This window comes from Xenopus laevis, chromosome 6L, assembly GCF_017654675.1.
Source record: "Xenopus laevis strain J_2021 chromosome 6L, Xenopus_laevis_v10.1, whole genome shotgun sequence".
Classification (NCBI taxonomy): Eukaryota; Metazoa; Chordata; class Amphibia; order Anura; family Pipidae; genus Xenopus; species Xenopus laevis.
The window spans coordinates 57844671-57871863 of record NC_054381.1 but is presented as its reverse complement, the minus strand read 5'-3'; the positions used below and the strand labels follow the sequence as shown (position 1 = coordinate 57871863).

The window sequence follows — 27193 nt, the reverse complement described above, 5'->3', positions numbered from 1 at the left end:
TTTGAGCGTTAGCGACTCTAACTATCTGCGTGCTTTCTATGAGCTTCCTGTAAGAGCCAAAAGCCTAGTATTTGAAGTCTAAAATTGCCAATATCTCAGAAACTGCTTAAAAAGAAAACAAATGGAAATTACAAAGTGCTGAGTAAGTTTACATCAGTATTTTGGGTTTGGCTCCCCTTTAAAGAGGACCTGTCACCCAGACATAAAAAGCTGTATAATAAAAGTCCTTTTCAAATTAAACATGAAACCCAAATTTTTTTCTTTATTAAAACAGCCATACCTGTTATAAACTTTTTTTTAAAAATCTCAGCTGTCAATCACATCTTGTTTCCCTTCCTCTATTCCTTAGAGGCGGTGCAGGCAATTACTTCCACTTTTGACCCTGCACTTACTAGATATGACTTTCCCACTCCCTCCTCACCATCTAATTGTGAAGCCAGTGCAGAGCGGGCACTCTGGCCAGGCACTCTAGGCAAGCAGGGCAGTTGTGGCGCTGGATTAGCGTGCGCATGTGTGAATTTGCGCTCACGTGCGTGAATTGGAGTTCACGCACATGAGCAGAAGCGGAAAAAAGCAATAAAAAGTACAGAGAGTCGGGCAGAAACCGGACTTGGGGTAGGCAACAGAGGAGGTACGTGCCTGGCGCCTCCCAGCTTTGCACCCTAGGCATGTGTCTACTCTGCCTACCCTTAGTTCCGGCCCTGAGCCAGTGTATGGGCTTTGGCATCAGGTTCCCCATTCTGAAAAATAAACAAGATTTTGGCATGAAGCAAAACTTTCCTTAATAAGTGTCCACAAAATGGCGGCTGCCCGCTTTAAATGATTGTGAATTCCAAGAACAGAAACAGGATTTAAATAATTTACATAGTGTAAGTGAAGTTTATTTTGCTTGATTAACATCAAATAGGATTTGGAATTATTTCTTAGGGCGACAGGTCCCCTTTAATATGAAGTAGACCATTCCCCAAGCAGCAAATACCTAACCCACCTTCTAACCCTAACCCACATAAGGACCACGCTTTAGGCTCATAATTCAACTTTATCCTTTTCAATATAGAGACTTCCTAGTTATGCATTCGGTACCAGACTCTGTGTGTGTGTGGTTCTTTGGGGGTGGGGTAGAACAATCAATATACCAATAAACAGATATATTTAGAGCGTTTCATGTTTTCCCTCTGCAGTGGCACAGAATACGTGACAAAATAAATATGAATAGCGATTCCAGCACAGGACACATTCTCGGTGCTTGATCTCCAGGGAGGATTCTGGGTGTTGACAGGGAGCTGCTGTGCCAGGGCGCACACATCACACGCCTAGCCATTCACTACAAAGCCTACGGGCTCGGTCTGGCTCAGCCCCTTCTCCGCGCTAGTGATTATCCGTGTCCTGGCACTCAGGTGACTTTCAGTAGCCTGCCACTGCCGTGACCCCGCTTCTGCATCCGACCCCCAGCCGGCGAGCCAGGGAGCAGCGCTGCAGTGCGCGCACATACACACTCACACATCACACACAGCAGTTGTATCTGCAGGCTCTGCACTCGTGTGAGATCTGCCAGCAGCAGCCGAGGTTGTAAGAGAGCGAGGAGTATCTCCATCCAGCTGCAGCCTGAACCCCAACACTGCCTGCGGATCTAGCAACTTGGGCTGACACACAGGTACCATCTTGCCTTTCCCCTTCTTCTGGCATCTGCATTGGAGGGGGAGGGAGGAGGTCATGGACGGTGGCTGGCAGGGCCACTTCCTTCCATTGGGAGAAGGATGTAGGTCCTTGGGATGGTGCAATGCCATGCTGTATTATAAGGGGAAGTGAAGGAGCTGACCCTGTGCCCTAGGCTGGCAGTGGCACTAGTTCAGACCTCTAGTTCACTGTGGCTTATGCCATTATAACAATCTGCTCCTGTTCTCCTTACAAATACAGCAAATGGCAATTACAAAGTCTATCAATCACATATGAATGTCCTTATAGTGGCTGCTGGGAATTACCAAGTCCCCATGGGCTGGCTGCAAAACTGCAGACCTTGCAGCAGCCAAGGATGTTATACATGCCATGCATCAAGGTTTTCAGTGAAAGAAAGTGATTTGTCTGTTACTGGATAGTGTTAATGTACAACACTGTATTGTATAAAAGGATATTTTATAATACTTTGCTAAATGACAAGTTTGGCAAACAAATGTTTGATAAAAGTGCTGAAAACAAGAATGGAAAAGGCATTGATATTGATCTAACTGGGCGCAGGCTGTTGCTGTTGAAACTGCAGTTCATTCAAATATCTATCATCATGTGAACTTGCATTTCTTTGGGAAAAAAAGGAATAATTTGGGTCATGTCTGCCTCTCTGGATGGAAGTGGTGCCCTAGAAACCACCTCACCCCACACATTGGGAAATGTAATGGAAAATACATCTGAGAAGTTGGGCAGTATTGCTGCATTATCACACAACCTAACCATATACGTAGATCTTGTTCTATTCAGTGTCAGCTTAGGGAATTATTTCTGTAGTGCCCCTACTTGGTATTTGTTTATTTCTATACTTTATATCCATAGGTTTAAATGCAGCAGCTACCAACACCTGAGCCTCTAAGCTACTGGGAACAGAGTTTGATATGTCACAACATCCTCCCATATTTTCTCATTGTTGTACTCAGATACTATCATTACTATATAGGTCTAATTTTCAGTGAATACATTTGCAGGTACTGATATTGAGCTCACCAGATAAGGCATCTTTCCATCATGCAGAGTAACATGCCTGAAAATGAAAAATAAGGATTAATTTATCATTGGCATGGATATACTCTGGCACTGTACGAGTCTTACTATTACACAGTAAAAGCTTATGGAGAATTGTTTCAGTAGAATGCTTTGGCTTATTCTGAGCCTTGTGGATAATAGGTTGCCAGATAATAAATCCTATAACTGTGTTTCAGTAATCAGCAGTTATTTTCCTCTCATGATTTTACATTTTCTCTGTGCATCTGGAAGCAAGTGACATTTTTGCATCCAAACCACGCTTTTCATTCACAAAGGCTTTTAGCAAACCATTTTATTTGCTGCATTTTGGTACACAATATCTTCTTAATACAGTTTTTCCCCAAGTTTACAATTATCGTTGTGCTCATTTATACATTTATATGAACATATTTGCCAGATAAAGATATGACTCCTTGAGTGGAAGGTAGTGAATGCCAGTGCTGAACTGGCAGCAACCTAAATGTCAGACACAGGTAGTGCAGTGTATCCCTTCTGAGCCTACACCCAAAACTACATGTGATTTTGAAGGAAAGTGTGCTCTGGACTATCATAGCAAGACACTGCGTTTATACTAAATCTTTTAGGGACTGTAGGAAACAATCACAAAGGCACTCCCATTTGACAGAAATAAAACTGCCTTTATTTTCACATATGGCAACTCCAGCAACTTTTCAGGCCTTCCTGGTCCTTTTTCAAGTTGACAAAGTATCATTAAAAGAAACACTTGCAGCTTCCTTATATACCCACATAACACATTGCCCCATAGTGGTACATACTGTACATAATAATATAAATATAAATAATACATATTACCGGTTTCCACCAATAGTCATTCATGTACAAATATAATCAGGGTCAGACTGGGCGGGAAACCAGGAAAAAAACCCGGTGGGCTTCAGCCTTCATGGGCCCTGGCCCAGACCCACTCCCCTGATCTGCTGGCTCCCAAAAGAAAACAATGATTTGTGGTGGCATTCGCGCATGCACGCTGGGGCCCCTGACGTTTGGAACCCGGTGGGCCCCCAATGCTCCAGTCCTACCTTGAATATAACCTCACCCAAACCTCTTAACATGTGCTGGAGGAATGTTGTATTTGTGGACTGTAGGAAAGGTCAAAACTATCAAAGAGTGTGGCCAATACCATGACCCTATAGTCCTGAGACTGCTGTACATGAAAGTGGTTACTATTATATTTTCTGATGGATTGAATAAGAAGGCTGGTGGAAAGCTCTTGTCTTGCACATGGGTCCATTGTTTCAACCAACATCAGGACACAAAAAGCATTTTTGAGGCTGTTACATTTTTCTGGGAAGGGTAGTGGCATATACAACATGTTAGTCAGTGTTTGATAAAGGGCTTTGCTCAAAACATGTTGTGTTCACCACTTTATTATTAAAGATTATTGTAGTTTTACTACTAGTTAGAAATAATTCACCTGCACCTTATACTAGTTCCCCTTGCATATGCCCTTTACACATTACAAATGATGGGCTGGCACTTCTAGTCTCAATGCCTCTTTTGTATAAAACAAAATCTCTGCACAAAATGGCAATTGCAAGTGTTGCAGAAACCTGTGATTCTTTATTTGCAGTAAAAATGTAATGTTATGTTTTTTTTCTGCAAAAAATCACACAGGTGCTTATGCCCTGCTTGTAGTTCTACATTGTGCCAGGATTTTGGTGTGATGCAGTTCAACTACAGCCTGGAGCTTACGTCTCGTAGTTGTACATTGTGGCAGGATTTTTTTTAGTGTGATGCAGTTCAACTACCTGGAGCTCTCATACTTTATTTTCAAATTTTATTTATTGTATAATATTGCTTGCTATGTGCTATATTTATAAGTGAGGCTTACATGAGTATTTATTATCTTCCCAGAAGTCAAGACAGAAACAGAATTTTTAGTACTTTTTATTTTTTAAAGATAGTTCCTAGCTGATTCTTCACCTTTATCTTTATTTCAAAATATTGATACAACAAATAAGTAGATATGTACTTGACACTGCAGCTTTTATAATGATTGTATAATTGACATAGCTGCAAACATTTATCACAAGTGCTATATAACAAGTGATAACTGACACTGTCTGTCACAACTTCCATGACTTGTTGGAAAACATCATTAATATAAGTTTCACAGATTTAATCAAATATTGTAGATTTCTCTTTTATCTATTGCATAATGTATAGGTTTTTAACATTATTAAAATACACAAATGGGAAAACTGTACATTTTAAAATTAGTTATTTTGTGGTTGATTTAATGACATTTTGTAGTGTGTAGTTATGAAAGGTTCAATTTGTGACAAAATGTAGATTCAGATTTTGCATACATGACTCTTCACAAGTGTGATTTTTCTTTCTATTCTCTAATTATTTTATTAACTTTTCGTCTGCTCTAAAATGAGCTGATCTATTAAAACCGATGACAAACTTATTGTTTATTTTCTTAGCAATCAAAATATAAATTTTGAAAACAGAAATGTTATTTTTATATCTTTTTATACTAGACATTTATGAAATTTAGAAAGTTCACAGTAAAATCGTGAAAGTCGAACGTTTTCACGAAAAAATCATGACATTCGAACCTTTTCACAAAACAATTGTGAAATTTGAATGTTTTCACGAAAAAATAGAGCAATTCGAAAGTTTCACAAAAAAATCAAGCAATTCGAACGTTTTCACTATAAAATCGAGCATTTCAAACCTTTTCACGAATAAAATCGAGCAAACAAAAGTTTTCACAGAAAAATCGGAAATTGACGCCGGCGAATTTTCACCAGCAAATTCTCGCTGGAGTTTCCCGCCGGAGGCGAAACGCGGGAATTCACCGCAAATTCGTGCCAGGCGAATTTATTCGCCCATCACTACTTCCCATGGGGAAAACAAGAATTGGTCTATAAGAATTGGAAAACTTGGAATACTTTTTTTTTTTTAAAAAAAAAAAATAAAGACTTTTTTCAATTGCTTTCTATGTTTTATTTTTTACTGTTTTACCAAAATTAAAGTTTAAAGGGGAACACCACACAAAAATAACTTAAGAAGCTTTTTGAAAAGTAAACATAATTCAAGCAACATTGCAGTATATACATCATTTGAAAAATATGTAGACTTTTCATGATTTTTAATGGTTTCTGACAGTTTCCTAAGCCTAGCCCCCTGCTCTCCTGCTGATCTATCTGACTACTTTGCTGAGCTGGCTGACTACTGTTACTGGTTGGATTATGTAGTTCCTGCATGCTGTCTGTGAGCTGTGGAGAAGTTGTTACAGTTTGAACATCGGAGTTTAGTCCCTCCTTCCCTGCCAGGATTTCAAATGATGCAGAAAGAGAAGAATTGTTAAACAACTGGATTTCAGCATAGAGAAGGGCATTTATTAATATTTTTTGAAGAAACAGGTAACTGTGATGGGTATAATAGGGGTTTATGTGTTATGTGGGCCTCTTTATGAAATTTTGGTTTGAAAGCCGGAGTTCCCCTTTAAAGTTTAATGTACCTGTCTGGTGTTTGATTCTGGCAGCTCAGTAATTCAGGTGCAGATTCTGAACTGTTACAATTTTAGTTGATACATTTCTCAGCAGCATCACTGGAGTATTAGCAACTATTGTATCAATTCTAACAGCTGCCTTTAATGAAACCCAATGATTCTGCTCAGCAGGGTCAAAGATAAGAAATGTATCAACTAAATGTATCAATTTAGAACAATTTACAGAGTCGTTGACCTCCCTCCTAGAGCTGCTTCAGAAAGACATAAGGTGAAAAATGACACCTTATAAATAGAAATAAATAGTAAGCAATTGAGAAAAGTCTTTATTTCTGGTGAAGTGTCTGAAAACAACTGAACTGACAAAAGCGTTGGAAGGTGAACAATCCCTTTAATAGCTCTGTAACAGGACATCAATGAGCATTCATTTAAAGGGGCAGTGTATTCTTGTTCATTATGAGTGCAATGATAGGGGCTGTGCTAAATATATATTTGCCTGTTATTTTTATCACAAAAATGTATTGTGTTTATTTTTACTAGAGCTAAACAGGGCAAACATGGAAACTGAAGCTACTCTATGTTTGGTCCTTGTCAAGGTAGATAATTAGATTCCCAGTGCACAGATAATCTCCCTGTATAAAGGACTTCATTATGGTCAAAACATAAGGTGAAGGGAGGGGGTATTTACTTGTAATCTAAATATCTACTCCACAAGACCAAACATGAAGTACCTCAAATCTACCTGTTTGACCAGCAATTGCCTTGGGATTGCCTAACGCAATCCCAAAGGTTTTGACACCCAAGAATCCAATAATTTTCTCAGAGACACATGGAATTGTTACCGGTGTCAGTGCCCTTACAGCTTACAGTTGTGCTGATTGCTGCTGTATGTAATCTGCAATGTCACGGACCCCCTACTAACATTGGCTTTAAAGTGATACTGACACTAAAAATGTATTTTCAAATTATTAATTTACATTAAAAGTTACAGTACCTAAAGGTCATGTTGATTTCACGGATAGTACTGCTTTTGTAAGTAATTTTTACTTGAAGTTCCTTAACCCGACTTGCCAACCTGACTGACTCTTCTCAACCTGTCAGTTAGAGTGTCTAATGCTAAAGACCACCTGCTGCACAAATATGGCTGCCCCCTCATAGAGGAACAGGGGGGTAAGAAAGGTAATGTAAAAGCATCAGGGAAATACATTTATGGCATAATTATAAATAGTATGCAAAGACAATATTATGACAGATATAATAAAGTTATTTTCTGGTGTCAGTATCTCTTTAAGAAAAGCTTTATGCGGTTTCAGTACAAAATATTTTCATATTTTTTTCTCTTACCTGATTGTTGTTTAATAGATTCTAGTTCTCGTTGCAGTTTCTAAAATTGTTTCCAGTCTGCCTTAAGCCACATATATTTTCTTTACCCTAGATCTGTCACTCCAAATGATCTCAGATGACACATATTACTTTTAGTTATATGGGACAGTTGAATGTTGGTACTGTACAATAAACTAAGAAAGGATAAGGAAAATAAGGGATGAGGGGAAATGGGGAGACAGAGAGAATAAAGGGTTAGGTGATTTTCTAAAGATACTAAAGAAGCATTTAGTTACCAAGCATTTTCATTGAAATATTTGTATTTTGTTCATTAATAAATCAGCACTGTTCAAGTTTAAAACGTTGAGTATATTTGCAATCACATTTTATACTTAGATTGTTTTGGATCTATTCCTTTGGGGTGTCTGAAGGATCTGAAGCCTTGCAATGAAGAGGTATTAATACTTTTGTGCCATTTTGTAGAAAGGCAAAGGTTTAGCCATGAGGAACAATGGTATGTGTTTGGTCAGTCTGGGATATTTTGTCAGGATCATGTTAGGTTAGTTTTTTTCTGGGTCAGTCCCTGCTATTTTGGCCCAGCTCCATCTTGCCATCTTAAACATATATGTCAGAGTAGTATGTAGTATGTGATTTCACCTTCCTAGGACTAGTCGAATATCCCTATTACGTTCAGCTGCATTGCAGCATCCATCTATTGAGCAGTAGATTTCCGTCTTTGATAAATATACGTTTTCAAAAGTGGAAACAAAACATGGCGTGGTGTATTGTGTATTAAAATAACATTTTCACTTTGTAGATAGCTGGTACTATTCACAATGTTTTTTAAACATTAGTAATAAGTTACTTTTTAACTAAGATCACAAGATGCAAATAAAACATATCTATTCAGATGTGATCTTCTGAAATCCTTTGAAGTGCTGGCAGTGACCTTAGAGGAGGCAGTTGCTGTTATTAATATCGCCTCATGATTAGGACTTCACACAACTTTAGTCTTTTTTTCTATAAGAGAAAAGCCCATAAAACAGTCAATACCCCAAATAAAGGACAATGAGTAATCTGTTTCAAGCATATTGTTGAAACCCCCTGTTGTAGATTGCCCCAGCACCCTTGTACTGCATTACACAGAATTACCACAGATTTCCTCACTCTGCAATGAATAAGTAAAGATGTTTTATTTATTTATTTTTTGCTCTGGAACTGATCAGCATTGCAGCATTCCTGTTGCTTGTTCAGCGTAGTTGCAGATCCACATAAATTCTCTCAGCCAGCCCTGCAGGGCCTTGTAGCAGATCAGCACAGGTTCTGCCCTTAGCCAGACATTGTAATGATGCGGGACAGCTTACTCTGCCAGTAGCTCATATAAATTATCAACATACGTTCCTCCTGAATGCCCTTTCATAGATCGGAGCAGTTTTGTCCTTTACCAGATGATCGATAACTCTATTTGAACCCCTCCATTTGTGCATTGCAGTGGATTACCAGAGGGTTTCCCAAGCCCTGTAATGTTTCAGTGCATCTTATGTCCCATTTTGTGTAACTGATTAGCATAGGCGCTTTGTGCCACCACCCACTATAATGCTGATATACCCAGCACATGACTAAAGGAACAGTTCAGTTGGAAAAATAAAAACCGGGTAAATAGGCTGTGCAAAATAAAAAATGTTTCTAATATAGTTAGTGTTACATGTAATGTATAAAGGCTGGAGTGACTGGATGTCTAACATAATAGCCAGAACAGAAAATGCACTGGGCATTGTAACATTGCATAAAACCTGCAGGGTCCAGGCCTTAATTATAGGCCTGCCTGCTTAGCCTCCTCATTAATATAATATGATCCTCAAGCTATATTTCCTGTTATCATAACTGTATTGTTTATTGGAGTAAAGACAATTTTCTCCTTATGGAGCAAAGGAAGTAAGCGTGTTAGTGTAGGCATTTACTTTTGCCTTGATCCTGCCACACTCTTGCCTTCTAGGAAATTCTACCAGTACTAGGTTGCAGCTCATGGATTATATTGGTTATTGTTACTAAATGCTTAGTTTCTAGGCTAGTTTGAGGATGTCAGGATACCATTAGTGACATTCCTGGGGCAGTCTGGCAGACCACCCTCAGGATGGCAATGATGCTGAAAACACAGGAACCATTTTTAATAACAAACAGATATATGATGGCAACTAAAATCCTACAAAATGCATTCCTTTCATATAAATGATCAATAAGTTCTAAAATGGAGTCAGTAACGGACAACTTAACAGATGCTCAGGGTAATGCCTGATATTTCTGAATTATATTTTTAGCAGTCAGTGAAAATAAACATTATTGTGTTTGTTTCGTAAATCTCTTACCCTGAAACCTGATATTCACAAAATGTAAAGCCATTTGTAGTAGTAAGCATATAATCCTGTTTTTCCAAATGAGTTTTCTCTGTAAAAACAAAATGGTACATTTTACTTGATGGTGACTAAGATGCATAAATGTTAGCAGCAAAATAAAACTATTTGTTTTATTAAATGCTAAAATGTTTGTTTTTTTCAAATATTTTGATTTGTACATTTATCCAATGTGACACACATAGCCGTACATTTTACACAATTGAGTACAGGCAATTGTAGACTTTCCATGCGTATATTTGGCTTAAATGGAGTGGGAAATAATCCCACTGGTCACAGAAAAGTAACGTTATATCCTTTCGTCAGATAACATATCTTAAGTTCAGGATTGATAAATATATCATATTGTAGTACAGTAGTATACAGAACTATGAATGTTATTTGTAAGTTATAAGAATGAAATGTACATTCAATTTCCTGTTTAATATCATCAATACATTAACAATTTATGTAACTCGGAGAAAATAAACTGTTTCTAAAACAATCTAATGGAGACTGATGGTCATTTTTTTTCGACATCATTTAAGCATTGTTGGGTCTGGAGTGAACTGATGTCATTCTATAGGCAGGAGTCAAGTAGGGAGTGTACCATTAAATCTATATTTAACCCATGGCTGCCACGTTTTTTGGACTGATTGGATCCTGTCTGTAGCTGTCTCCGTTAACCTCTCAATATAAATCCAGTTGATTTTGTTTTTAAACATAATGTAATTTATGTTAGGGGACATTTTGCTATAGATTGTCTAGCCCAGGGATCCCCAACCTTTAGAACCCGTGAGCAACATTCAGAAGTAAGAGAAGTTGGGGAGCAACACTAGCATGAAAAATGTTCCTGGGGTGCCAAATAAGGGCTGTAATAGGCCATTTTGTAACCCCTATGTGGACTGTCAACCTACATTGATGCTCTGTTTGGCAGTACATCTGGTTTTTATACAAGCAAAACGTACCCCCAGCCTGGAATTCAAAAATAAGCATATGCTTTGAGGCCACTGGGAGCAACATCCAAGCGTTGGAGACCAACATGTTGCTCACGAGCTACTGGTTGGGGATCACTGGTCTAGCCGCTAGGATTATATGGTTCGATAATTTACATTTTATTTTAGGGACATCCTTAGGTGGCAATCCCATTAAGGCTCCGTAAGGATTTTTCCTTAGATTCAGCTGTAGGACTGAAAAAAGAGTAAACTCTTACCCAAAACCTGATCATCTTAGGACATGACCAGCATATATGCCCCATAGATCCAGGAATCATACATCCCCAAAAGCAGTGGTTATTGGGGGCTTGGTATATCTTTGCTATGAATTAATACCATCGCATAAGAACCTTGTAACCTGCTTCTATTAGGATCGTGTTGGCTGAGCTATGTTTCAGGTTAGACGAAGCTTGTGAAGCTGTGTCTGGATTCATTAGTTTCCATCTCTCCTTAACCCAGTGTAGGAGTTGGGACGCTCTAAATAATTCTGTCTCCGGAAGGCCATGGGTGTCAGTTAAATAGGGTATTGTACAAGGACTCCTAACTGTAAATAGGTCAACTAGTCTGTTTAGTTTCTTGGATATCCACCACGTAAATGAATGGGCCTGGATCCCGGGTGAAAACATGGGGTTACAAGTGATTGGTGCAACCTGGTGGTGTGGGAACATTAAAGTGTATTGTTTGGCATTCAAGTCCCAGAGAGTAAGTGTGTGAAGCAAACTTGGGCTTAGTACCCGTGGTGGATTTTTCTGTGGGGTCCACACTAGAGCTTCAGCAGAGTATGGATGCGTCAAGAAGTTTTCTAATCCAACCCACAGTGGTGGCTGGTGTTGTACTGTATGTGAAATGTTGGGATCTGTGCGATTTGGGATGATATAAAATATTTTTTTAAGTTTAGTAAGCCTAGGCCACCTTCTAGTGGTCTTCTGTATAATGAAGCTTTGTTCGCTCTCAAAGATTTGCCCTTCCAAATGAATGCCATTATGTGTTTTTCAAGCTTTTTGAGATCCTCTGCTTATTTTATTTATTTATTATCCTCTAATTATTATATTTATTGGTATCACTCTAAACAAATAGAGGATTTTTGGAAGTAAAGTCATTTTTATTGCCGTAATCCTGCCTATCCAGGAGATATAGTACTTGCTCCAATCCTCTAAAATCTTTTGTAACTTTTTGTAGATGTATGGATAATTAGCTTGATATAGCTGGTTATATAATGAGGTAAAGCAGATACCTAGAATTGTAATGTGTTTTTTACACCAGTGGAAGTCAAAGTTGATTGTTAATAATTTAACTAATTCTGGAGGGAGATTTATGTTCAGGGCTTCGTTTTTGAAGGATTCAAAACTAGAGCAGAAATTGACCTGAATTTTTGCAGTATTCTGCTCATTAGTTCCCATTCGTAACCCATGTATATCTGGGTCTGTTCTGATGGCTATTGTTAATGGTTCAAACAGATCAAACAGCAAAGGGGATAAGGGGCAGGCCTGCCTTGTTCCTCTAGCTATAGGAAATGTGGGCGATGAATGTGGGCCTATAGTGATCCTGCCTAGTGGGTTGTAATATAGTTCTTCAATCCATTTGTTAAATTTGAGACCAAACCCTCACTCTTGGAGTGTGTGATACAGATAAGGCCAGGCAACCAAATCAAAAGCCTTTTTTATGTCTAATTTTAGTAACTTTGTTGGGATTTTGAGCCTTAAAGCATAGTTCGTCAATATTGTGATTCTATGGAATTCTATTTAGTCTGTCAGTCAGTGTTTTGGCTAGAATTCTTATGTTAATATTTAATACGGATATTGGGCGAAAATGTTTACAATCTGTAAGATAAGTGTGAGGCTTCGGATAGTTGAGATATTTGCTGTGAGGGTTTGGTTGAACATTCTGGTGAGATGAGCGTTTAAGATGTTGGAGAATTTATTATAGTATATGGCCGTAAACCCATCTGGGCCCAGCACTTTGGGGAGTTTAAGGTCATAGATGGCTAATTGGACTTTTTTTCCACAAAATCTCTGTATCCATAATAGATTAAAAGTCGTCTGAAATTTTGGGAAGCTGTAGTTCCCTAAAAAAGGAATCAAGCTGGGTTTGTGGTATGGAGGTTGGGGAGGCATATAGTTGTTTATAAAGCATGTAAAACATCGCATTAGTAACTTGCAGTGTAGAAGTTCTAAGATTTGTTATTGGGGTATATTCTAGCCTATTTCTCAGTTGCTAAAATGTTTTTTTTTTAGTAGATGGTGATCCAAAGTACAGAAAAAACTAGAGGTGCCAAGGATATACTGTCAAACAAGTAACATGGCTTGTGGAAACATTTTATGTAATAGCAAAGTTAAAATATGTATATATTGTACTAAATCTTGTGCTGTTGCTTTGCAATATAGGTAAATAAAAATCCCAGAAATCCAGGGATTTGCAAGACATTACAATGATTCCTTGTATGATCTGAGTACTCCTTTACTCTCTACCGCTTCAATCACTACATGTCTCAGCCATCACTTGCTTTTGTTTGAAGGCCACAGAAACATTGTTTCCTTTTGAAGAGAATGGTGCACTCTGTGAGCCATATAAGAATATATAATATCTGTGTTACCTTTCATGAAAATAAATAATTTTTTCCTCAAAACAGATACTCTTAAAACAGAGTTCAAGTCCTTCTGGTTGATTAAAGCGTAGTCAGGATAAAATATACAGTATATGTAAGTATAAAATTAATATAAATTATGGAATCTCTGGAATCCATTGGAAGGCCATATCCCAAAAAGTACTTTTTAAGCAAATCTCATTTTATTTATTAATACTTGATTAAAGCTAAACTGCATGAATCCATATTGGTGGCAAAATAATCCTATTGGGTTTATTTAATGTTTAAATTAAAATTATAAACACTTGTTAAGCAGACTTAAGGCAGTATTCACCTTTAAATTAACTTTTACTATGCTGTAGATATTAATATTTTAAGATGATATACAACTGGTCTTCATTTTTTTATTATTTAGGTTTAGGGTTTATGCGCCGTTTCGCGAATTTTTCGCCGTTTCTCGTATTTCGCAAATTTTTCGGCGAAACAGCACAAATTCGCCCATCACTATTTATTTGCCCTAGCACCCAGGCAGGAATTTGAATGAGAAACTGGAATATGAATAGGCTAAGGACTGAATAGGAAGACAGAACAACACAATTGTAGCCCCAGAGAGCAATGGTTTTTGTCTTCCAGCGTCAGTGACCCCCATCTGGAAGCTAGAAAGTGACAGAAATAGAAGGAAAATAATTTAAATCTACAAAAAATAAATATTTGAAACAAATTGCAAAGTTGCCAGGATTAGGACATTTTATAACATACTAAAAGTTAACTTAAAGGGGACCAGTCACCCAAAAAAATTATTCATAATCCTATTTTATCATATCAGTCAGGAAAAAATAACTATAATTACACAATATAAATTTTTTGAATTTTGTTTCCTTCAGTCTGGGAATTCATAATTACAGCAGGCAGGCAGCAGCCATTTTGTGGACACTGTTATTAAGGCAAGCCTTGTATCACCTCAGAATCTTGTTTGTGCACCAGAATGGGGGACTTGATGTCCATCCCCATGCCCTGGCTACACAATTAAACGGTGAAGAGAATGGGGGAATGTGGGGCGAGCAGCGATTTCTAGGAAGTGCTGAATGGAAAGAGAAAGTAATTGTCTGCCCCGCCTCTATGACCAGGGCAGGGACCAGAGGCGTGGCAGGCAATATTTGATTGACAGCTGAGATGTTTAAATGAGTTTACAACAGCTATGAATGCTTTAATAAAAATAGAAATTGGATTTCATGTTTAATTTGAAAAGGACTTTTATTATAATAAGACAAAGTTTTTAGGTACCAGCGGATGATTTCCAGATGCTTACAGCTGCATAATTCCTGGAGTTTGTGTCACACTCCCAAGGCAATCAGGATAAGAGATGGCTGGAATAAACAGCAGTTTAGAGGCAGTAATTTAAACTGCAGGTGCTTTCTTTATTTAGCAGTGCAAACACTCATTTAAGGTATTTTGGATAATAGATCCCATACCTGTACTCTAGATGAAAATAGTTGTGACTGCATTGTTATTTCTTACCATCTGAAGTTCAGCTCCATGAGTTGTGCTTCGGATAAATATAATTAAATACACAGAAAGTCAGCACATCTTTACCACGCTCCCTAAACAGAGCAAAATGTTTTTGCTTTCCTGTTGTTTTCCTGGTTTACTGCACTGACCATCCACAGATATTATGTACGACTTTCAGAGAATGAGTGGAAGCATTAACGTTTTAATAGGGCTGTGACTGGTCAGAGGCTTGTTATCTTTTTATCCTTTCGTTAGAATTGTCCGAAAAGGAAATGTATGTGAAATTGTCTGGAAGTCAGTGATATTTTTCTGTGAGTGTTTAGAAAGGCACAGCAGCATATACACTCTTTTATATAAAATCAGTCAGTCCCCAGTGCTGATTGACCCCTCCAGTGCCTTTCAGTTCCCTCACAATGAAGAGAAGAAATTGATGTGCATTTTCACCTGCTGAAACCCGATTGATCCACTTGTAAAAGTTTTTTTCAAAAGTCAAAGTAGAAGTTGGTTGGTGCTGTGTGGAATAAGCCAGTTAATTGTGATGTTTTTGAGTTGTGGATAGAAAACTCATTAGCATTTTGAGGAATCTGGTATATGGCTGTTTATTAATGTGTAACCTGCTATAATACAAATTAAATGATCATCCAGCAGAAGATGAAACGTACATAATGTACACTTGTACATCTAGGTTGACATAGCATGAAAGCAGTGCTTGGGTATGAGTGTAAACGGGCATTATACTATTATTCAATAATAAGAATTTGTGCCAAACATACTTTTTGTCTTTATTGAAATCACATATTTATCATATATGTATTTATTTTCTTGAGCTAAACAGTGCAAACAGGGAAACTGAAGCTACTCCAGGCATCCATTATATTCAACGAACTCTTGCTGATCAAGGAGCAAGCTTCCCCTTTAAATTTGGGGTAATCTAGAGAAAGACTAAAATAAAAATTTGACCATGTCTCCAATATGTTGCAAAAGGGGACAATCTAGTTACTGTACTATATTCAGTATGTAAAATGTTTACCTCCCCTATCCATATTATATTAAAATGGTCAGATAATACACCATCCTCTTGTCATTTTCAGTCTATCACAGTACGGAGGTGTTCCATTAACTGTCATACAATCTACTTCTAGATAAACACTGGAAAACAACATGAAAGAAATATTGTTTGGAATATATTATGTATCAGCTTTGCCCTCCTAGAATGCAATTTTATACCTTCCACTTTCAGTTTGCATTGAGTATGACATCTTTCAAATGGACTATTGATCTTAGTATGGTATTTATTATAGTATAGTATTATAGTATAGCTTTGTACTTTACGTGCAGTGCTTTCCCTTTTCCTTGCCATTAAGTATAATAAAGCACTGTGCCATAATTATAATATAAGTGGATGTGTTCTGTATAGATTTAAAATAGCTTCATGATTGTCTACTAATCATTTCAGATCTGTGCTTCTGTGTGATGTATATTGCACTTTTATTTGACTTGGTCCTCTAGTAATTCAGCTTTTTTCTTGTGTATTCTGAACTGGAGAGATCTCCAAAATGTGTTTTCATTAACAATGTCCCTGTGTTTATAAACCTCTGACTCTTTTCTAGCTGAACTATATATTTTGCATTTACTGAAGCATTTGACATTGTGCTCCTGAACTCAGTGTGCCAGGTTATTGAGCTGTTGTTCTGTATGCAGCATCAGTGACCATTAAAAAGAAATAGTAGCCAATAGAGAGGTCAGTTAATAAAAGGTCATGACATATAGATGGATGATGTCCAATCCTTCTCTAAATTATTATAGATATTACAACATGTGTCTGGCACATAATGGTTAGTACAGAAGACATGTAACCTTTATTATATGAGGTATTTAAAAAGTCAATAAAAACCATGATATGTAACTGTACAATTCTGTTAGTTACAGAAGCAACATTCCTGAAACCCCAGTTCCCAACATGCCTTGTAATGGAAAATGAGTGGGAATATGCCACCCACCACAAGAGAAACACAGAAATGTAAACAGGGTGTCAAATTAAACTTAAATTTAAACCGTCATAATTGTTGGTATATGTAAAAACAGTTGAAATGAAAAAAAAGTTTGGAACTATTTAATTCAGTTAAAATGAGCAAGCACAAAAGCAAACTAGTGTAAATGAGGGCAGGAAGCATCTATGTGGAAGATGGAGACAAAACATGACTGAAAATAGGATCAGCATTCTATTTATTTCCTTTTCCTGTTACTGAGGATGGTGGTGAAGGGGTAGGGAATGTGTTACAGATCTGTTTTTATCTGTAGGGGAGACAGGTTGAATGCAGTATATGGAACCAAACCTGCTGAATAGTTACACTCCACATTGTCCAAACCACGGTCCATCAGAATTGTGAAGTTTGATGAAGATGAATTGCAAAAAATCCTACTGGATTCTGGTTTCCCTAGCTCTTTAACATGTTTATCTCGATGCCGCTACATAAAAAAAATCCATTTAGCTATGAATAGAGAGTTAATGTATAGGCAACTTGTATATTATGTGAACAAAGGTTTTTCACCTGCTATTGTCCAGTATTTTGAAGTCATAATAAAGTGTTTGGTTGAACAAATTGTTTCATCATTATTAATGGAGGATTAGAATCATGTAAAACTATATACACTTGCTTGGTAAAGGTCTGTCTGCCCATTGGTGAATCTTTTTATAAGTCCCGCATTGAAATTCAGTCATATCCGTCCGTCCTTTTTTTCCATTGCTGTGCTATCAAACAAGCTAAAAACCATTTCTTGATGGAAAGTATTTAGGACATGATCAGTAGTTGATTCAATTTTAAATACAAGTGGAAATGAACAAAAAAAGGATTTTATCTTAACGTTACTAGAACAAGCATCCCACTTCCTTAAAATAATCAGAGAGAGCTGCTGTTTCAGTATAACACATTATTTTTAGCCACACTTATCACTGGGTGCTGATACAACATTGATGCTATCGCTATCTCATAGTGCGGTGAATGAAAATGTGGGAAGTGTGTGGAGTCATAACATGATTGTAGTTAGGATTATTAGCAAGAAGTTTATTTATCTAGTAATCTTCATTTTGTATAAGTTTAAAAGTACCCAAAAGTTAAAAAATATATTCTTCTATTCTACTGGGTTATACTTCAGTAGTGCCACATTATTTGTGTGCTGACTTCTTGGTTTTTGACTGCTCAGCCTCTTAGGTCATACCATTCTATATATAAAACTCTTCCTGTCTTCTCTTCAGCACTCCTAGACCAGGTCCTATGGGCCAAAGGGGTTGTAGAAACTTCATAAAACTTCCCCAGTGTATATCCTACCATTGTATACTTAAATGCAGAAGGTTCACCAATCAGAACCAATATTAGGCAACATCTAATGATCTAATCATATAATATAAATACAGAGATTTCTGAGCAGCTGTGGCTCCCTAATTTGACACTGTAATTCAACATTCTAAGAGAGAATACTGTTGTTAAATTGTTCCATATTAGCAAAATAGTTTAATACTTCCATCTCTGCTAGCAGGAACATGGAGACAGATTTACACATATTAGGTGGGAATCCTCATTCACAAATTTTCTTGCATTTATTGGGCATACAGCTCAGGAGAGCTGGAGAAATTATTTATTTCTTTTGAATCACTACATGCTTGAAATGGGGATTTAATCCCAGTCATAAAACTGTGCCCCATAGTTCTCTATGAAACTCAAGAAAATGCTAGCATTGATAATTCTACCAGCCAATAACATACAGTATATATTCAAGAGCGTTCACCAGTTAGTATTCTGCTTATCTGTACTATGTCAGGCATCTTGCTATCGTACATAGAGTGGTTATTATGGCGTTTTACTTCATTGTATTGTACTGTAAACATGGAGATAAAGGACGTACTTGTTCAGTGCTTTTAAAAATGTGCTTAATTCCTGCACCTCCAGTTGCAGGAACAAAGAACATATTGTATATTTTAATCATTACTCTTGAACAAATTAAACTTCAAAATTAATCCATGAAAATCTGCATTGCCCCACACTGTTAATGTAACACGTTTTGTGTTTACCAACCCCTTAATTATTTAATTTCTCATTGCTGCCACTATTTGTTTTCGGTGGGCAAATATATTCATGTCCTCTGGTTGGTTTTCAAATGGAATACAAAAAACATTGAGCCAGGTTTATACAGCGAGGTGGAATTCTTCTTGGTATTTTATTTTGCATGTTCATGCAATTACAGATTACAATTCTAAATTACAGTGCTACGTGAGCCATTCTGCTGTTATGTAATGTATTAAAGTGTACACTTTTGTAAGCTCTTCTGACAAAACCCATGTCTGCTAATTTTCTGTCAGTCACCTGTGTGTAAAGATATTATTGTAAAGCACTGTGCATTATTATTATGATGATGAATTTTGGTTTGCCAAAATAACTCTGTAATAAAACAGTAAAAGGCATGACATACTTCTGTTTATATGATAGATGTTTCATCCCTCTAGTGCCAAAGAGAGGGAAGCAATCTGCACACAAATCCGGGCAGAATCTCACAGGAGAATCATCTTTTATGTATACTTATATATAAACTGTAAGTCATTATCACTGGAGAAGGGACGAGAGCTCTGGGAGAGTTTTATGGAAGATTTTATAAAAGGGTTGCATCTTATTTAGGCCTCACCATTCAGCAGGAATCTAACTGTAAACAATAGAAATGGGGTCATTTATCATTTGACTGTACAGATTGGACTCTTAATGGTGGCTGAATGATTAATGATACTACCTTGGTCTTTTCAGTAGAGCAGGGGTCCCCAACCTTTTTTACTCGTGAGCCACATTTAAATGTAAAAAGAGTTGGAGAGCAACACAAGCATGAGAAAGTCCACGGGGATGTCAAATAAGGCCTTTGATTGGCTGTTTGGTAGCCCCTATATGGACTGACAGCCTACAGGAGAGTCAGTTTGGCAGTACACGTGGTTTTTATGCAACCAAAATTTGCCTCTAAGCCAGGAATTCAAAAATAAGCTCCTGCTTTGAGGCCACTGGGAGCAACATCCAAGGGGTTGGAGAGCAACATGTTGCTCGCGAGCTACTGGTTGGGGACCACTGCAGTAGAGGATCCTTGATTATTTGTGACTTGTATCTAGAGTTGATCTGTTATCCAGAATGTTCAGGACCTGGGGGTTTTCTGAATAAGTGATCTCTCCATAAATTGCATTTCCATACCGTTTGCCTTACTTTTTTTTAAACTAAACCCTAAAAGTGAATATGGCTAGAAATACCAAATACTGAATTACCAGCCTAATAGTTCGGCATCCCTATAGTAGCAACGATCCAGGCCTTCAAAGTTGTCACAGGAGTTTCCCATCTTGGGTTTTGTTAGAAATGTCAGTGATAATCACATGCTCAGTGTGCTTTAAGCAGCTGTTGAACAGCTAAGCTTAGGGGTTGTCGCAAATCATCAAGCAGAATGTACAGGTTTACCTGAAACCTATGGTTGACCACCGGTTGGGCAGCTTTGGGTTAAAATGATACAATAGTATAATATTATACAATAGTCTACTTGTGTTAAATAACCAAAAGATGATTTGGCATTGTACTCAAGCCTGAATCTCACTGAAGGATTCTCGGTTATCTGTTGCTAATGGATACTGGGCCTTGAAATGTAAAGAATGCACTGTGCAGAGGTTTAAGCTAGCTCTGTCATTCATTTAGTCTGAGTTGTTTTAGAAGCTTAGCCATATTTACAGAGCTATTTAATGCTTTATTGAGAGCCTCTTTTCTCAAACCATAGAGAATATATGGCTATTTTTTCTCAAGCCATTTTTATTATGTTATATTGTTTATGTATTAAATGGAATGGCCTATGATTGCTGTACAACCTGAACAGCAGGCTGTTATATCTGAGTCATTTATAGCGCAATTGGTTTGTTCCGTAAATACTTACGCATTACTTGTGAGATCTGCTCTACTGTGCCCAATGTGAAGTGTAAAAAAAAGACACTAAATTCTGTCTCTATTACTTCCCATAAAGCAAGCATTTTCCCTATAAAGTGAAAGATAATACAAGTCACACTGTGATTCTAACACTGCAGACATTTTACCAATTCTAAATGCTCACATTATATATTGGTAAAAAATCCTTTCTTGTATAATCTGCTGTTTTTTTCCTATCGAACTGCGATTGATTTTTATATCTTTGGATTTAGGATAAAAGCAAAATATGGGAAGGAAACTGGATCTTTCTGGCCTGACAGAGGATGAAGCTGAACATGTCCTTCAAGTAGTCCAGCGAGACTTTAGTCTGCGGAAAAAAGAAGAGGAGAGGTTGAGGTAAGACAGTACTTTTTATTTTTCTGAGAATTGCCTTCATAACTGTGTATTTATGAAGAGGTTAAATAGTAATTTGCCTGAAAAGCCATTTTCTTTGCTGTAAGATCGAAACACACTGTAGACTAATATAGTGCACATTGCTCTATAAAATCCATACAATTTAGCTGAATATCTAGAGGGCTACTGTAAAGGTTTCTTACCCTCCTTATATAAAGATTCCCAGAAGAATATGAAAATAAATTAGTCTATATATAAGGCAGAGCCATTTCACAGCACATACTGTATTTACCCAATGATTGCTGGAATTATTACATGACTTCTGGAGTACAATCTGTACAGTAGGTAGTCATAAACCATAATGCCATTGTTTCTCCTTGCTCACTGTGTGGATCCACAATGTTTGCCAGTGAGAACTTACCCCTTACTCCAAATTTTGACAATTTCTCAACACTACTTACCAAGGTAGTAACAATCTATGGGGCAAATTTAATAAAGGGCGAAGTGACTAACGTTGGCGAAAATTCGCCAGCGTGACGTCATTTTGGTACTTCGCCAGGCATAACTTCACTAGCAAAAGAGACTAACGCTGGCGTTCATTCAAACTCAATCGCCAGGCAAAGTTGCGCTCTGGCAAAGGGACATAACTGCACAAATTCACTAAGATGTGGATTTTACTGAACGTTACCTCTTGCGCCAGATTTGCCTTCGCCACCTCACACCAGGCAAAGTGCAATAGAATAGATAGGGCTTCCTCAAAATTTTCTAAGTCCCAAAAAACGCTGGTGTCTTTTCCTTTTTTCAGGGTGATAGGCTGCAAAAGATCGTAAATTTTTGTGGGGTTTACCGGCTTCCCCCCTACATTTCCTAACATATGGCACATAAACTATACACTGGGCTCATGTGTGGGGCATTATAACAACTCTATTTTATTTTATTAAGCTTCCCTGGGCTTGTGTAATGTAATGTAATGTATTTTCTGCAACGTATACGTCCATTCAACTTGCGTTGTCTGATCGAATTTTCTCCTGGCGAAGTTTTGCACTGCCTTTTGAAGCTGTCGCTGACTAATTTTCGGCGCTTAGTAAATTTGCCCCTATAACTCTTGCTGGTCTACTGTGACGGTTTACATCTTAAAAGAAGGCTGTGGCGTCTCATTTGCTCTGTACAAATGCTCTGGCGAAAGAATACTTGTTTTTTTTTATATCTGGCAGCTTAAATTGATTAGTGCACACTGCTGGTAGGGGATGCAGAAAAAAATATGACAGCCTCATATGTCCATGAGTCAGAGACTAAAAAGGAGACCAAGAAAACAGCTTTTGTTTTTGTAACCTTCTACCTAAATAGATAATTAGTCTACCATTTTCCAGCAATTGACAAATGCCATCCGTCCTACAAATGTCATCCTGAATGAAGTCTGATTTTGGAAATCACTGAGTTATTTTTCAACAGATAGAAACAGTGTCTTTATTTGAAACTCTAAATGCATGACTCATGTTCTTAAGTGTAAGGGAGATGTTGTCTTACTGTATCTGAGTGCTTTAAAATGTTTAGCACCATTACAGTATGGTGTGATGTTCCTTGACACTCTAATTTATGGACTACAATTCTGTGGGTTTCATCTGATGGCAGTCAGTCATACCAGGGATACCATGCTTTGGTAAAGTAGGAAAAGTTGGTAGTGCAATGAAATTCTGAAGAGGCCTAGCAAGGGCTTTGCCGTACAAACATAGTTACATAGTTATTTGGATTAATTTGGGTTCAAAAAAGTCTCCAAGCGACCACCAATATCTGAATATCTATCATCTATCTATATACATCATCTTCTAAATGAATAGGTAGTGGTACCCACGAATGCAGAACCTAATTAAGATCTTTTGGTAGAGTATTTTCCATTAAACAATCTTCATAAAGTATTTTCATTAAGCAATAAACATAAAGATGGGGCAAGTGCAGGAATAGATAATATTGATCCTTTCTGCTCAATGAATCTGAACAATGACCCCCTAAATTCAAAATGGAGCCCAGGAAGAAGTGATAAGTAAGAATCACAGCAGATTCACAATTTAGCTTAGTGAACCACTATTATACCTACATCTCAGTTTTTCTTGGGGGTTATATTTGTCTGTACTAATATTCTACAACATTCAGAAATACATAGACCTGCTTATTCAGCACACTGCCTGGGGATAATCTTTGACCAGTCCCTATCCTTCTGTAATCCTCTTGTTGCCACTGCCAAAGCCTGTCACTTTTTTCTCTATCATATTGCCATGATACAAGTTTTTCTTTCAAAAGTAATTTCTTAAACACTATTACATGCCGAATCCTATGCCGAAAGCTATTACAACTTCTTAACTAACTAGTGAAAGCATTTTGCTGTCATTATCGCATAGAAAATCCTTCCATTAACATTCAAAGCCCTTGACCCCTGTTTTCCTTACTTCATTTCTTCACTTGTCACCCTGTATGTTACTGGCTGTCTCCTCTGCTCCTCTCAGAGCCACCCTCTTTTTACACCATCCACACCCACTGCTATTTCTTGTCTTAAACCTTTCTATTTCACTGCTTCTTTGGCATTCCATCCCTGAATTCCTCCATAGGGAAAACTCTAAACCCCTTCAAAATAAAACTCTAATCCTTCCTTTTGGAGCACTAGAACATTATCTGACCAGTCTTAGAACTGGAACTTAAGGGCCAAATCTTTGCGCACTTCTGCCTCCTATTTTGTGCCTGTATGTTATCCTCCCACTTAGAATGTAAGCTCTAAAGGGGAAGGGACTTCCTTCCTACCGCGTCTCCTATTGCATGGTATTTCATCTCTGTATATTTCTGTCTTTCCTGTGTGTATTTTTTTATATTGTAAAACCAGAGCCGTGTATCCTAGTAGCTGCATGAAACGTTGCAAATGCTTAATGCTTTTATGGCAAGCTAATGCTCTATGTGTGGAGCCCTGGTACAAGCATTTAGAATGGTAAAAGGGTGTGTGTTACTGTGCATGTGTACAGGTATGCTTTGCTAGTTTGGTGTAGGTGAGAATACATACAGAAACAAAGATAAAGTGCTTTTGTGATATGTCTAGCCAAAAGTGTTGGTTTTTGAAAGGTAGAGCAGTAGCACAGTAGATATTTCCCTAGGTTTTCTTGTACTCTCCTCTGTGATGCTATAAAAATGTACTAGGTATTCCTTGTATTAAGCACAATGCGACAAATGTGTTTAGGATATCTTTAATTCTTAGCTGATGTGATTGTATTCGATTTTTGAAGGGAGACGTCTTTCATATGGAATCAGGATCCAGCTAGTTGCAAGGAAATCAACACTCATCTTGTTTCCAAGGTGACAACAAAAGTTTTAAAGTTGCAGCTTGCAGGATGTGCATGTACATGAGCTCCATTGAAAAACTCTATGACTAATAAGTTTTACTATTTATAGTGTGATCTGAATTCTGGGGAAAAAATCACCAGTGTACATGAGGTCCATCATTCCACATATGTACACATTCTATATTTAACGCTATCTCTGCTAAATAAATTCATATTTATACATGATTAGTGGACCCCATGCACAGGCTAAAGGTTTAATGTGATGGAAGTAGTCTGTGCACCAAGAATGCATTTCCAAAGAAAATTAAACCACCTCTGCAAGTGAGTAGAAGGCCTGGCCAGAAATATAAATATATAAAGAACACCTTTTCTAAAGGGGATGTCAATCTTTTCCTGGATAGATAAGGTAGATAAGCCTAGATAGCAAAATACTAAAAAGGGTAAAAAGTAATTGAATACATTGAGGGCTTCCTAACACTGGCATTGGCATCCTGGGTGTTTACTCTGTCCTTGTCCTTTAAATAAAGTTTCTCAATTGGTATATTCTGTTATGTATTAACTGCCCAATATATTAAGTTCCAAATGGAACTTACTAGTAAGTTCCATTTGGAACTTAATATTGGCAGCATCAGACTTCTAATGCTTTTAGAGAATAATAGACATGTATTGCTATAGTTAGTTGTCTTTTTTCAAAAGAAAAGCAACTGGAAGGCCACTGAAGTGAACTATTCCATTGTCAGTTATATTGCTACTGTAGGAACTTTGAAGCTTATTCTGTTTGCATTTTTCATCTCATGCAGTATATATGCTGTGTTACACTCTGGGAGACTGGCAGTGTTCCTTAGACAAAAAGGGGAAGTTAGACACACCCTGCTGATTCACAGCTTGTTCCAAAGCATTTTACTTCAGAGGAAAAAACAACTTCCTATTCATTAACCTCATCAATCTTCAGATAGTAAGGCTTAGATTTATGTAGTGAGAACTTTTGCTATAGCATTTCTCCGGAACGTAGTTATAAAGATGTATTGCCAGTTTTGTCTATAAATTTTATAAGTTTCTTAGTTTAACACAAAGGGGTTTTCTGACTTTCTGGCTTCAGTCACCCAATATGTAATCAATTTCTGTAGGTCAAAGCAAGTCTACAGGTAAATAAAAACATAGTTATACTATAATCTTTGCATCAAATAAGCATTCACAAAATATATCACCCTGATGTGGCGCGTAGGCTGCACCCCACCATGCTTTGGACGCCACAACTTGGGAAGTATTAGTGAAAAATAACAAATTTAATATAGTAACATAGGAATTTGAGGTTTTAGAATAACAGATGTAGATCATTTTAAGAAATTTGTATATTATGTATATGTATATTATGCTATATATGTATGTAACATAAACCTGAATAAATAAGTTTAACATCTTTTTAATGTAGAACGTAATATGGCCCAACAGTCAAATAGATATTTATTTATATGTAGTTATTCAAAATTGGTGGACTTCCATTTTATATTTTTATCCAGGTGCACTGTGGTTATTAAACTGGAAATTCAACACTTCTAGGGGCAGATTTATCAAAGGTCAAGGTGAATTTTCAAATATAAAAAATTCGAATTTTTTGTGTACTTCGACTAGGGAATAGTCCAAATTCGATTCGAATTTGAAACAAATTAGAAAATTTGAATATCTAAATTTATCATGTACTGACTCTTTACAAATTCGACTTCGAATATTCGCCATCAAAAACCTGCCGAATTGCTGTTTTAGCCTATGGCGGACCTCCTAGACCCTATTTGAAATCAATTGGTGGACTTTGAAAAAGTTTTGGAAAAAACTTTGAATCGAATTTGATCTTATTTCTTCGATTCGTACACTTCGATACGGACCTATAAAACAAAGACTTAATTTCGGTTGGTCTTTTTGAAATAGAATTTTCGAAGTTTTTTCAATTCGAAATTCGACCCTTGATAAATATGCCCCGTAGTGTAGAGAAGGCAATTCTACTCTCTGGCCTAGCGATGCTGCTCACCCTTGTTTTTATGGTAATCATGCATATTTAACAAGTGCTTTGAAAGTTCTAATCTTTGTGCAGCAGCTTAACAGAAGGAGAAGTTAGCTTATAGTTAAGTATTCAGTTTTGAGGTGGTATCTGCATAGTAACATAGTAAGTTAGGTTGAAAAAAGACACGTCCATCGAGTTCAACCTTTTATACCTATATAGAACCTGCCTTACTGCTATTTGATCCAGAGAAAGCAAAAAAAAAATCCGACCAGTCCCTGGATCAGCTTTGTACTAAGTTATTTTCAATAACTGTGTTTCCTCACTTGCTAAAAAGCCATCCAACCCCTTATTGAAGCTGTCTAATGTATGTGACAGTATAGCTGATTCAGGGAGAGAATTCCACAACTTCTTATATCTCACTGAACAAATATTTAGATGGAACCTGCTTTCTTCTAATCAGAATCAATGCCCTTTTGTGACTTTCCAGGTATCAGCCTATTTGACCATCTGTG

The 27193-nt window shown here is 37.2% G+C and overlaps 1 protein-coding gene across 2 annotated transcripts in view; it reads left to right on the top strand.

Annotated features, from left to right (window-relative positions):
* The first annotated feature begins 890 nt into the window (after positions 1 to 890).
* Positions 891 to 27193, top strand: part of myrip.L (myosin VIIA and Rab interacting protein L homeolog) — a 187285-nt gene continuing 160982 nt past the window's right edge. For both annotated transcript variants that reach the window (XM_018267523.2, XM_041566087.1), the window contains exons 1-2: positions 891 to 1654; positions 21239 to 21362. In XM_018267523.2, the coding sequence (XP_018123012.2) occupies positions 21253 to 21362 (110 nt within the window). In that variant the 5' untranslated portion in view covers positions 891 to 1654; positions 21239 to 21252. The remainder of the gene's footprint in view (positions 1655 to 21238; positions 21363 to 27193) is intronic.